Source organism: Manis javanica, chromosome 4 (genome assembly GCF_040802235.1).
Source record: "Manis javanica isolate MJ-LG chromosome 4, MJ_LKY, whole genome shotgun sequence".
In the NCBI taxonomy this organism is placed as follows: Eukaryota; Metazoa; Chordata; class Mammalia; order Pholidota; family Manidae; genus Manis; species Manis javanica.
The window spans coordinates 53,602,268-53,616,197 of NC_133159.1; the positions used below are offsets into that span (position 1 = coordinate 53,602,268).

The window sequence follows — 13,930 nt, forward strand, 5'->3', positions numbered from 1 at the left end:
TCATTCATAATCTGTTGCGTGAGGAAAATAGTAATATGTCAGACCTAAAATCTAACATGTTGTGGGATCATTCTGAGGCAGTACTGAGGTATGAAAAAATACTGTTAGAGCTCAGGACTTGGGAATTGCCAACATTTAGCAGTTAGGTGCTCTCTGGACAGATTACGTAGCCTCTCGGAGCTGCGCTTGTACACTGGTGATTTGGGGATAAAGCCCAGCTCGCATCTCTTCCCTTGGGGTTTCTGTGTTAATGACGCCTAGCAGGACCTGGGCCCTCGTCGGCATGGCCTGATGAAGGTGCCTACAGCAGCCACCGGCAACGCCGAGCCTCCGGGACTAGAGCGGGGCAGCAGCGTGCCGCCTCCGCCGGGCGGCACCCCGCGGTCTGGGCGTGAGCCCCGGTCCCCCCCGGCCGCAGGCTCCTCCCCCGCGGCCGCGTCTGCTCGGCGACAGCCCGGCACTTGCAGACGTGCGGCGGCCGGGGAAGCGGGAGGCGACCCTCGGGCGGCGGCGGGCGGCGGGCGGCGGGGAGGGGCGCGGGCGCACAGATGGGAGCAACTGAGAAGGGCGGCAAGAAGAGCCGGAGGCTGTTCTCTTCGCTGCGGCCGTGGAAGGCGACCCGGCGGCTGTGGAGGACGCGCTCGGCTCGCAAGGCGGCGCAGGGTGAGTGTGGGCGCGGCCGGGGACCTGTTACGGCGCGCGGCGGGCGCCGGCCTCTGACCGCGGGGGCCGCGGCGGCTCCGGCAGCCGGAGGCGGCATCGAGGGCTGCGTTCTCGGCCGCTGGGTACCGCGGGCGGTGCGGCCTGGACGGCCGTCCAGGCCGGGCGACCCTCCGCCCTGGCCCTCGGCCGCGGGGACACCAGCAGTCCCCGACCTCCCTTGGGGCCTCTCAGCGGAGCTCAGGCCCGGGTCTCGGCACAGTCCCCTCGCTTTCCCCTGCCCCTCGGCCCCTTCAGCACCTCCCGTTGGCTCAGGTGGTTGCAGCTTGTATATTTCCCGCAAAAGTCCCTGTCTGTCTGTTTGGCTCTGGACAGAAGGAATTCAAGGTGCCCCGGGGACACAGTCTACTCAGGTTTGCGTCCCCCCAACACCTGAGGCTGCTCCTGCAATGCAGCACCCTTTGGGGGAGTGAATCCGGACCCAGGGCTGCTTTCAAGGTCCTCCCCATCTGCACCCACCCTCCCCTTCCCTTCCTGCCTGCGCTGCTGACTCCGTTATCTCCTAAGCTCCAGTCACAACAAACTATTTACCCAAAACATTCCATCCAGGGCCTTAATTCGCATTTATTCAGTCACTAACTCACACCGTTCATTCATTCTACAATTTTTATCCAGTTCCCCTGAGGTGAACCAGACAGGCAAGGCCTCAACCCCTGGAACCACTGTTAGAGGGGGAAACAGACATTATACACAGAAAACAGTTAAAAATCTCCATTATAGACTGCTGTGTGTGCTTGGCAGGGAGACAGAGTCTGCTGGGAGAGAAGAGGCGAGGGGCCCTGGCTTACCCGAAGTGTGGACAGGGAAGGCCTCTCTGAGGCAAGAACTTAAACTGAGACCGGGAGACTGATTAGGAGTTACTCCAGCATGGAGCCAGGGGAGGGCTCTTCTGCCAGAGGGAATAACAGCTGGAAAGGTTCCAAGGGTGCCTGAGCTTTGCAATGGGAAAGCCACGGAGGCAGGGCCTGGCTCAGGTCTGGGTAGGACAGGAGGAGAGCTTTGGATTCTATTCTGAGTTAGGAAGCTACTACAGTGTCCTAAGCAGGGAAATGACATGATCTGCATGCGGGCTCACCGCCTTCTCTCTCTCTGCAAAGGCCGGTCCCTCAGCCTTGCCAATTCTTGCCTATCCATCAGGACTAGCACAAATGCTGTCTCCTCCATGAAGCCTTTCCTGGGGTTCCTGCCACCTGTAACCTCTCTTTTAGTATTTTGTCACCAATAGGCTTTTGTTGTTGTTCATTTGGTATTCTAGTTTCCATGGGGGTTGGTTCTCATCCACTCTGTCTTTGAATCCCCCACCAGACCAAGTCATGGCTTGGTACTTTGTAGATACCTGTTTGCTTCAGAGTGTGTGTGTGTCCTATCTTGTCCTTTTCATCTATTTATATCATCTGAGGATTCTTCTGAGACGTTGACATAACTTGATTTCTAAGATGGCCGACCTGATTCAGGGCAGAAGCTACACTGCACCAGGGCCCTGTCATTGATACAGTCGCCACCCCCACCTTCACCCAGGGTTGCTTTGAGGATTAAATGAATGAATTAATAATTTATAAGGTGCTGGCACATAGTAAGCATTCTAAAAGTAAATCTGACAAAAATTAGCAATAATTGTCCTTCAAATATTTATTTATTGTGTTAGAAATAAGCTTTTCTATTGTTGGTGGCTAGGGAGACTCTGCGGCTTAGCATTGTCATCTTGCTGGCTTTCAAAGAATGTGTTATTTAGTTAATGCACTAGTTAAATTCCTTCCCCACTAGCATCAAGAACTGTTGGTTAAACTTGGTAGGTCTGAGGGCTGACCACCCCCTTTTTTGCTTGCCTGAGTAGTTGAAGAGATTGGTAATTGCAACAAGTATTCCCTGAGTGATAATTATCTGCATAGTGTTATTCCAGATGTTGTGGGAATGTTTACAAAAGAATAAATGGATATTTCGTTTGTAGTAAATTGAGAAATAAGTTTTCTAGTTTTATAATTTTTAAGACCATGTCTGTAATTTCCTTTCCTCTCTTCTTATTTGTCCCTGTCCTAGAATTCATCCATGGCTTCTCAGGGTCCTTTGCCACCCACAGCTCTCTTTTCTTAGGTAGCATCTTGGCTGCTCACTATATTTCTCTACTTCCTCTTCCCCCGTACAACCTGGGAATAAGGCCACTGCAATGTCTTATGTTATATGATACTTTACAGTTTACAGAATAAATTAACTACAAGATCTTGCTTACATCTTTACAACACGGGGAAAGCAGGGAGGGCAAATGGTATTTATGGCCCCGGTTGTGTAGATGAGGAATGTAAAGCAAGAGACAAAGTAACTTGCAGAGGTCATATGACTGGTGAGTGGCAGACTCAGACTTAACTACCCATACAGTATCTTTTCTGCCACATCTCCCTGCACAAAATAATCATGTTCCAAAATCTATGCTTGTGGAGGGAAGAATTAATTAATAAATATCATGCAAGGAAAGAAATCTATATCTCAATTTTACATTTAAAGGTGGATTTTTTTTTAAGGTAGCCTGAATTTCTCATGGTGTCAACATCACTTTAGGCATCTAGAATCACATGCTTTGGTGCCAGACAGACTATGATTTGAATCTGCCAATAATAAGTGGCACAGGTAATAAATAAGCTGTGTGATCTTGGGCAGGGTGCTGAATCTTTTAAAACTCAGCTATATATCATATGTTAAATAGGGATGATAATCCCTATGTCATAATATTACTGTGATGATTACATGAGCTAATGTATAGAAAGTACCTGGTACATAGTGGCTCATAAGGTAGTAGTTGTTATTTTTATTAATATTAGTCCAGATCTTCCATCATATGACCACACCCCAAATATGGTTAGTTGTGGGGCTGGAAAGCTCAATGAGCTGTGAGAATAGAACATGGCTCTACAGAAGCTCTGTGGGGGCAGCTATCGCTTCTGGACTGACCAGAAGGTCTTCTGCACAGTATCTTTCTTTCTCCCACTCTTATTTTTTCACCAGGAAGCTGCAGGTGAGAAGTAGCATAGCAAATGGAGACTCCTACTATCTTTTCAGCCCACCACTGTGTCCTGAATACAGCCGGCATTCAATAAATTTGTTTGTAATGAATGAATCCTCTGGGAGATCTCTCTCTCTCTCTCTGTCTCTGTCTCTCTCTGTCTCTCTCTCTCTCTCTATCTCTATATCTTTATCTATATCTTTATCTATCTATATCATCTATCTATATCCCTCTCTATATATATCTCCAAAGAGAATGCATCTGAAATTTACTGTCTGAACACTTGTGACTTTAAGTATAGGATAAATACTTAGAGTGACAATTACTGAATTAAAAGGTATATGCTTTTTCCATACATTTGTGTTAGTTTAGTTCCCACTAACAGTACCTGAGCTTCTTGATTCCTTAATTCCTTGGCAATACTATGCATTGTCAGACTTTTTAGTGCTTGCCAATTCGCTGGGTATGAAATGGTACTGCATGGTTATGTTATATTGAATTTCCTTGACGAATAATGAAGCTGAAGATCTTTTCACATGAATACTGTCCATGTGTGAATAAGGCCTGTTTATGTCTCCTCCCAACCTTTTTTTTTCCTTGGTGGTTTGTCTTTTTCTTACCCATTTATAGAAGTTCCTTAAATATTCTGGACATTTGTTGGCTTATATGTCCTGATAACTTTAAAAAATACCAAGCCATGCAAACTGTTAAGAATGAGAATATGAATAAGCTGTTCCCAGTAGGAATTGGGAACCCCCCCAGATGCTTCCATCCTTTCCAGAGAAACCATATTTTAGTCAAGTATCAAAGTTAAGTTACAGAAAAGGGACTGAATAGTTGGTGGAAGTATTTTGTGAGTAACAGACTTTCCTAGCTCTTGAAATGGTGGTAGACAACTGGCCCTGACTTTCTCCCCTAGAAATTACTTCCCCCAAACCCCAGTGGGGCAAAGAGCCCTTTCCTGTGTCCTGGGAAGACACAGATTAGACCTAGAGTCAGTCTCTGTCAGCAGATGTGCTCTTCAGGACAAGATATTTGGAGAAGAGGATAGAACACTTGTTGGGTAATCCATGGTTTAGTCCCTCACTGCCACTTTCTGGCCATATGCCCCTAAAAACAAATCACATTAAATGGCAATAACAATCACTGCCTAGGGATTGGCAAGATCAAATGAGATCACAAATAGGAAAGGACTATGTAAATACAAGGCATATGTGCTAGGCTCTGTGAAGTTACCAACACGTTAACAGGGTAGGAGAACCTCACCGCCCTACAGTCTTTAGGCCTATTCCTTCCCCTACCACCTTCTGCATACAGGGTGCATGACTGCACAGCAATTCTTCTGCATACAGGGTGCATGACTGGACAGCAGTTCTCCAAGAGGGGGCTCCAGACCAGCTGCATCAGTATCTGCAGTAACTTGTTAGAAATGCAAATTCTTGTCCTCCACCTCAAAGCTACCAAATCAGAAACTCTGGAAGTGGGGCCCAGAAATCTCTGTTTAACAATTAACAACCTCTAATTCTGATATATTTTAAGGTGTGAGAACCACTGGGCTAGTGGGATGGATGGGCCAAGGCTTTAAAGTAAGCAAATGAGGGTTTTAAATTTCAACTCTTGGATTTGCTAGCTTGTGACATGAGGAACTTCCTAGGTACCCCCCATGGGCTTCCAAGCTCTCCATAAAAGGAAGATGGCATCAAAGTAAATGACAGGAAGTACCCTGGCTCTGCTACTTTTTAGCTAGGTGTCCTTTGGCAAATCACCTCTCCTCTTTCTGCCTCATTTTTCTCATCTTAAAAATGGCAGGAGTTCACATAAAGGCACTGCTTACTGTGCACTCCAGCCACTGTCCTAAACCTGTGCATATTTTTAATTCTTATAATAACCCTGTTTTATAATTTCTATTTCACAAATGAAAAAACTGAAGCACAGAAAGGTTAAGTAATGTTTTCAAAGTTGCACAACAATAAGCTAGGATCAAACTCAGGCTGTGTGCTATGAAAGTCCGTGCTTTAAAGACAATGCCAGGCAAACAGTAAGTTCTCCAATGTATGATGATGATTAGAAGAAGATTGCCTGGCACACAGTAGATACCCCATATGTTAATTCTCTTCCCCTTGCCTGTGGCTTGGCTTCATGGGAGCCTACCCAGCTTTTCTTATGCTACCCTCCTCGGCAGTGACCCTAACCATAAACCCCTACCCTTTCCCTGCCAGTCAGCAATTTTTCTATTTCATCTCTTTTATGGGCACTTGGATGCTCTGAGCAAACTGTACAGAGGCTTGGCTGGATGGAGGAAGACCAAATGTAGTGGTGCAGCTGAAGCCACCCTTCCATCACCCCACCTCGGCATGTTTAGGGAATGACCGGTTAGGCTAGAACTGGGTCCAAGCAAGTCATTGAAAGGTCATTAAATTTGCCTAATTGGAAGATATTCTCCATGTCTCTTTTGCTATCAGATTTCCAAGGGAATGTAAAATCTTTCTATGCTCAGCTTTTCTTCAGAGTAAAATTTACAGTGGGGAAGCTGAACCCACAGTATTAACAGAGTGTTTTCTCTTTTGTTTTTGTTTTGCTAGGACAATAAAAGGCCTTATTCTCTTTCAGTTCAGGGTCTCACTCATTGTTCTTGAAAATTCTTTTTGGTTTTGCTCTCAAGATGGCCTCCCTTGCTGGGCATGACTCACTGGTCTGGTGACTCAGACATGGAATCTAACAAGACAAGGACTGTTCAGAGCTGTGAAGGGACTTGGTGGCCAGTGGAGCCTCCCTGAAGCTTTCCCAACACTCAGTTATTGAGCATCATTTACATTAATGGGTGTTTATAATGGCTCTTGGTACCAGTTTATTTGAAGCAGGGATTTTGCCAGAGATACTGCTTGTTCTGGAAAGTTCCAATGCTTGAGTCTATTCTTGTCCCACAATTGGGTGTTGCCTTGAGGTTTACTGTAGGGCAAGACAAGGCTTCTGAGAGTTCACCTAGCACTGCATGGAGTGGGCACAACACCAGGAGGGATGAGCTTCTATGAATATTATGACAGGAGGGAATGTAAAGGCTCTTTTCATTTGATGAGGACTTCAAACCTCTTTCAACTTAATTTTTTAAGAAAAAGAATCAGTTAAGGACGAAGGGAAAGATAATAGATATGTAATAAAGCATATTCAGCAAAATGTACTTGAAGATATTCACTGTGAGATTCTTCCAACTTTTTGTATGTTTGAAACTTTTCAAAATAGTGTTGGGTAAAATGTAGGTACCCCTAGAAATAACCACACTCCACCCTGAAATTGCTTCTTTTTTAATATAAATGGTAACCCTTCTCCCACTACCTCACTCCTTCCAGCCTTAGGCTTTGTACCTGGGATGCATGCTTGATTAAAAAGGGCTGGACGGGGTGAGCTATTCTTTTATGCTGAGTGCTTTATGTTTTTCCTGACATGTAATTCTCACAGTAGCTCTACAAGATAGTTATTATTTTCTACATTTCATAAGGAAACTGAGGGGTAAACTTGACCTAGGTCACAAGGGAAAAACATTAGTCATATAGCATTTATGGAGCCCTTACTTTATGTATCAGGCTTTGTAACAAGTACTTTACTTGTATTAACAGTTCTGAGCCTCACCCAACCCTAAGAAGTAAGTACCATGATTATCTTCATTGTACAGATCAGGAAATAAAGATGTAGAGAGGTGCAGGAATGAGTCCCAGCTTATTCTAGAGGCCAGTAAACAGCAGAGCCTGTATTTGAACCCAGTCTCTCCTGCTTTAGAGCCACTTTGCCCTACAATTCAAAGCCAGGCCCTGACATTCCTCTGCCTAATTCAGCAAATCATCATGCCTTGTGGAGGAAACCTTTTGCCCCGAGACCACAGGCTCCTTGAGGACAGAATGCTTTATTCAGCGCTGTGTCATTTTCAGTGTTCAGAGCAGTGCCTGGCATAGTGAACATTTATTATATCAGACAATGCATGAATAATGGCTTCTCACCACCTACTTTTTCTCTCACCCTCTCTGTCCCTAAATGTGCTCCTAACTGGGCACATTTTGGCTGCCTTGGACTTAGTCCTGGGAGGTAGAGATGCCCATTTCTTTGATGTGGTTTGCAGGGCAACATAGTTCATCTGTTGGTCAATGAGGAATGCCAACAAAGGCAGATTTTCTCCATTGAAATATGGGAACAAACCTCTTTCTGCCAAAGAAATATGGGAACAAAAACCAAATACCTAAAATTTCTCAAAACTTTCAGGGAGTCTTTAAAATGTGGCAGTTTGACATCAACTCCAGGACCTCTAGGGGCCACAACAAGCTTTCACACTTGAGCTATATTTGACTCTTGGGCTGCAGTAATGAGCAGGCAAACACTAGCAATTAGTTCTCTTACATGTGCCCAAACATGGTGGTAATCACAGTATACCTTATATTATATAGTGCTTTGTTTACAAAGTACCACATCTATTCTCCTTTTTTGATCTTCTGAACAGCCGGGCACATACACAGCGCAGGTATGATTAGCCCCACTTTACAGATAAGGAAACGTGCCAGAGAGGTTAAGTGACCTGCCCTATACCACTCATTTAATAATGGTAGACCTAGTCTTTAAGCCTCTTATCTCCACTCCTACTCAAGCAAATTTCCCATGTCAACATTGTTTTTAACCCAGTAATTTCTGGAGATGAGAGCATCAGGTATGTGTACCTCTTTTGATTGTTCTTCTCTCAATTTAGTGAGGCCCTGGATTGGGTCGGTTAATCTTTTTGGATATCAGTTTATCCGGCTCTACAATGGGGAATGAAAATAACCCGTCAGTGAGTGAACTTAGAGTGAGGAGGTTGTGAGGGTTCAAAACTTCAAAAACAATTTCTGAGTGAAGATGTCTGCAAGAGACTGTGGTGACCCTGACCCCTTTTCCATAAAATAAGTCAAACGTTACCTCCTCTGGACACCTTACCCAAAATGACTCCTCTGTTATGTCATTACCATGCTTCATTTTTCTTCATGGCATTTATTGCCATTTATTATGTTTATATTTGTTTGTTCACTGTCCGTCTGAATCCTCCCACCAAAATGTAATAGCCATGAGAACAGGCACTTGATCTATTTTTTGCACCACTGACTCCCAAACAGTTGGAATTGTGCCTGGCACAAATGAATAAAGGAATGAAGGAATGAATCTCAGCTATGTAATGACTGAAAATAAGCTTGAGTTGGATAATTGAAAGATTTGCTTGAATCTTCCTTGCCTTCCTTAAGAGGGGTCTCATGGTCTGGCTTCTTTATAATGTTATCTGGCTCAGCCATTCCGGTGGGTTAGAACCAATCAATAAAGCCTTGAGTATCAACTTTCGCCTGGGTGAAATGAGATAAATAACTATAACTCTGCAACAGACATAGGTCATAGTATTGCATTTTATGCCCCTGTATTGTTAACAGCACGTGAGCAGCTTGGGAACTAGGGCTGGTCCCCTTTACTGTTGTATCCCCAGTACTGAACACGGAGTCCGGTCTTTTATGGAGAGGTAAAATAAGTATTTGTTGAATGAATGAATATGTAAAAGGAAACAAAACACAGGAGTCTTAATCCCCCTCCAAAGCTAAAGTTTCCATTTGAGAATAAGCTTGGGGCATGGCACAGACATTCCCTTTTTAACTTGAACCAAATTTCTCCAGAGATAAGGAGGTGCTAAAAAATTAGTTCCTTAACCTAAGGGAAGGAAAGGCTAGGCTCCAGATCCAGTTCCATGCCACGTTTTGGAATTTGTGTTTACGTCCCCGTTCATCCCCATCCTTTCCGCTCCAGCATAAGCAAAATTATAACCCCTGCACACTGACTTGCATGTAATTATCAGAGCCTGGGTGCTCCTCCGCTGAGGGACTTCACCCTGAGACCACTGACTGTGAATGACAAATCAAAAGTCAGGGTTGCAGACTCAGCCGGACTTTCCTGCTCATTTGCAGCAGAGGGAGGAAAAAGCATGAAAGATTCTGATAATAAAGGTAAGGGGTCGATTACAGAGGGGCGGCTAAAAGATGCTAGGGATGAGATGTCACTCCGTGGACATGTTTAGTTTGTATTAGTGACTGATCTAAAGTTACTGTGTATCATTTAAAAATTCTAGTTATATAATAAACATGACTTTTCTTTTTAATGACTGGCTTCTGGTTTCCCAACATTGTGTCATTCAGTTTTCCATTTTTGTGCTACTAAATATAGCACTATTTTTGCATTCTTCATTTAATCTTAGCCGAGTAACACTAATTTCCATTCCACAGATGTCCTTATAATAGCTCCCAGGATTTTTATAGTTTGGTTTGGGAGTGTTCACAATAGTTAATATGTAGGTTTTCAATGCAATGTTGGAATTGAAGTATCTGAAATATTTTGGACAGTTACAGTTAAGGGTCTCAAGAAAAACGTTGACTGAGAATACCTTAGTGTACATTAACACTTTCAGGAGTACCCAGTGGGGAGCTGTCACTGACCTTCAGAACCGTTTATCTGCCAGAGAGATGTTCGGATACAAACTCCCCTGGCTCTGCAAGTCTCCACCTTCTGGGTCCCTGGTACTTTAACACCCCACTCCCGCACCCCCAGTTCCTTTGAGGCACGGGGGGAGGAGAGAAACGGACTTAAATGAAGATTTTAGAAAGGGCAGGGCTCACTAAAATGAGCCAATCAAATTTTAATTTCAACAACAAGGATTCTGGAGGATGCTGGGGTTTTGAATTCTGAGGCTCCTTAAATTTTCTGCCGCAGTTAGGGGAGGAGCGAAAGACCCCAAGGTCTCAGGAGGCTCCACGTGCTCCGCGATCTTGTTTTCAGCCCGGAGCCCTTCCTGCGGCGTTAGTCGTGCGCCTGGTCCTGGTGCCCGCGGACAGCGCAGAGGGCTGGGCTCCTGGGGAAAGGCAGAGGACGCCATCTCCCCTCCGCGGTGCCCAGCGCCGGCTTCCCGAGCGTTAATTTTAGGGTTTGCCGGCCCTCCCTTTCCCCGGGGGCCTTCACTGTTCTCACCCCGGAGCTGCTGCGCAGCAGTCTGCACCCCACCCTCAGCTTTCTGCGCTCTCTGCTTTAAGGAGGCCCTAGAACTCTGTCCTTGGGCATCTGGGCAGGGATGAGCTGGTGGAGGCTGGCACGCAGCGCCCGGGCAGGTGGCACACGACCCCAGACCCTGCTTCACGTCCAAGTTAGGTGGTTTGGGTGATCCATGAGATCACACACGACACAAGTCGCCTTTCTACGCTCAAGGCCGCGGGACTTGGCCTTCTCCAGACCCGTTTCCTGCCGTTCTCTCTGGATTCCTATGAGATTCTCACTGTGATGGGCATTGATGTTTTATTCCATATTAAGAAAACAAAACAAAATAACCCAAAATTCCAGGCAGCCTGATGCCAGTGGGGGGACTGGTATTGCTCTACCGAGCTGTTTGTAATGAAGACCCTTAAGCAATCTCACTTTGTATAATTGAGGCTTTAAAAGGGGCCTGGGTAGCTGGTATTGGTAATAGTAACATCTTATATAGATTCTGGGCCATTCACATCCACGTTTTGATCTATGTGGTTTTGATGTTTAAATTTGAAGCAGCCTTAGCTGAGAAGAAAGCAGCAATGAATGGGCATCGTAAGTGGAAAGAGGGCCTATCCACTGGTAAGCCAGCCTCTCATAGACAAATAAAACGTGTGTATGTGTAATCAAAGTATTAAATATGAGCTCAAGTAGAACGTTGGCTTTTCCTGTGTTGTTTTCAGTGACCAGAGAAAGGGTTTCTGAAAGAAAAAAATTTGCTTAAATGCCATGTCATGCTAGGCCATGGACATAATTTAGAAAAGGTTAAGACTGCCCCAACTGGAGACTCAGGTTGAGGATAATATTCACCATTGTTTGGAATTGAAACACTTTCAGTTTCTCAGTGTATCAGCATATTTAAAACTTCATATTCCCCAGCTTCTGTTTAAGTGAGTTGGTATTTAGAATTTTTGTTTCACTTTATTCTGGAAAGAGTCTTTGGTTGGCAATGGATATTTAGGTTCGGGCTTGTTTTGCCTAACTTACTAGTGACCTAGGACAAGACCATTTATTTCTTTGCATCTGTTTCCTTATCTCTAAAGTGGGGAAATGTTAGACTATATCACTGTTCTTCAGATTGTGGGTGGTAAGGAAACAGCTTACTGAGTCTCAAGCAACATTTTAGAAAGATGAAATGGAGTAGAAAATGTCAGAAACCATTTCACCTAGTAAGGGTACATATTGTTTCCTAAAACTTCTGTTTTATATTTTTGTGTTTGTTTATGTATAAAAGTTTGGGCTATATTGATGTCAGGTATTTCTTACTGTGAATCCCAGTCAAAAGAGTTTGAAAAGCACTGAAATACATTGTAGCTTATTAATTGGTTTTCCAGGAGTCCATGAAATGCAGTTTTATTTGCCTGTTTGTTTATATATGTTTATATGTGTATATATGTATGTTTATATATACATATGTATATATGTATGTGTATATATATATATGTATGTGTGTGTGTGTGTGTGTATACATATATGAGGAGAATGTCAGTAGTTATCCTCAGATTTTCAAAGAGTTCTAGGACCCCCAAACAGGTTCTGAATTATTGTATATCTAAGGTCCCTCAATTTCTTTAGTGATCAAAGAATCTTTTCAGGACTGGGAGATGGACTGTATATTGACAGACATCAGCTGAATGTATGAGGTGTGTGTGTGTGTGTGTGTGTGTGTGTGTGTGTGTGTGTGTGTGTGTGTGTATGTGTGTTGAGGAGAAGGTGTGATCATGGTAACCAGACCATGAGAGCTATTTGTAGGTTTCAGAATACCAGTTAGTGACCTCAATATGAAATATAAATATCTAAAACTTAAGAGTCTTTGTACTGAAAAGCACCATAGAAAAACTGCTAAAATGTTGTGACTTGTTCAGAAGCCAACTCTCCTTGCAAAGACTAAAACCAAGAACCAAGTAAAATTTAAAGAGGTTGACAGGGGTAAATAAATCATCAGGGTATTGTTAGGTAGAAACTGAATTTTTATAAACTGTCATATGATAACTATTCAGGAAATGTTGAGTTGTGGTTTAATAAATGCCTCTCTTTCTTTTTCTTCTTTTTGGTATATCTTAAGACAGTCCAATGAGGCTTTTAAATACAAAAGGCATTACATAACATTTACCCAGCATGTCTCAAAATGTTTTGCAAGCCAGAAAAAAAAAATTATGTATGAGGCAACTAAGAAGAAAATAGTTGAATGAGTTAATAAGTAGGTTTTGGCAAACATGACAGCTAATTATAATAATACCCATAGCTCCTATTTAATGAACAACTAGTATGTGAAAAGCTCTCTGTGAGGTGCTTTATATATTGTCACAACACTACAAGGTAGGGGGTATTTTACATATAAAGAAATGGATTATGAATTTTGTACTTGGACATATAGGTAGTAAGTGGCAGATCTAGGATTCAAACCCAGGTAATTTTACCTCCAAAACCATTCACATGGTAGAGAAGGGCTTGAGAATAAGTACCATGATAAAATTGCAAAGTTTTTAATGAAATTTTCAATATCATTTGTTATTTGATTTAAGTTATTTATAAAAAGGGAAATGATTGCTTTTGACTAATTTTCTGGATTGTGGTTATTTGGAAAATGGGCATTTTAACTCTTTAAGTTCAGCTTCATATTTTTCTCTTATTTAGTAAGTTCCCTGAGTATTTTATGCAACAATGTCTTTGAAGCCAAGATATGAAAAGAATAGGAGTGGAGAATTTGAAAAGTTGGGTGGAAATTTTTCTTCTACAAGAGTTAAGGGCAAATAGTTCTCTTTTCAATTTTGCTTCCCTTCTCAATGCCCCCTCCCCAACCTGCTGTATCTTGTGTCAGTATTACAATCATTTAAATTATACATATATTTAAACCTCCATGAAGCAATTTCATTGTTTTTTACAATTAATTTGTATTTGTATTTATTCACATACTTATTCTATCCATTGCTTTTCATTACTTTCTGAATTTCTCTGTATTTCCTCTGGGATCTTTTCCTTCTGCATTAAAAAAAAATCCTTTTGTATTTCTTCTAGTGGCTATCTGTTGTAAAAGAATAGTCTAAATTTTTCTGTCTGGAAATGAATTAGTTTTGTCTTTGTTTTTGAAGGTATTTTCATTGGATGTAGAGCATTCTGGGAAGGCAGATCCCACCTCTCCCCAGTCCT

General features: G+C 43.1%; 1 protein-coding gene across 2 annotated transcripts in view; it reads left to right on the forward strand.

The window, feature by feature from the left end:
* Window positions 1–227: 227 nt before the first annotated feature.
* The window catches only part of DNAJC6 (DnaJ heat shock protein family (Hsp40) member C6), a 127,531-nt gene continuing 113,828 nt past the window's right edge, over window positions 228–13,930 (forward strand). The window contains exon 1 of one of the 2 annotated variants that reach the window (XM_037024386.2): window positions 228–663. In XM_037024386.2, the coding sequence (XP_036880281.1) occupies window positions 549–663 (115 nt within the window). In that variant the 5' untranslated portion in view covers window positions 228–548. Of the gene's footprint in view, window positions 664–9,528; window positions 9,715–13,930 lie in introns of those variants that run through there. The other variant, XM_037024388.2, reaches the window with a different exon arrangement.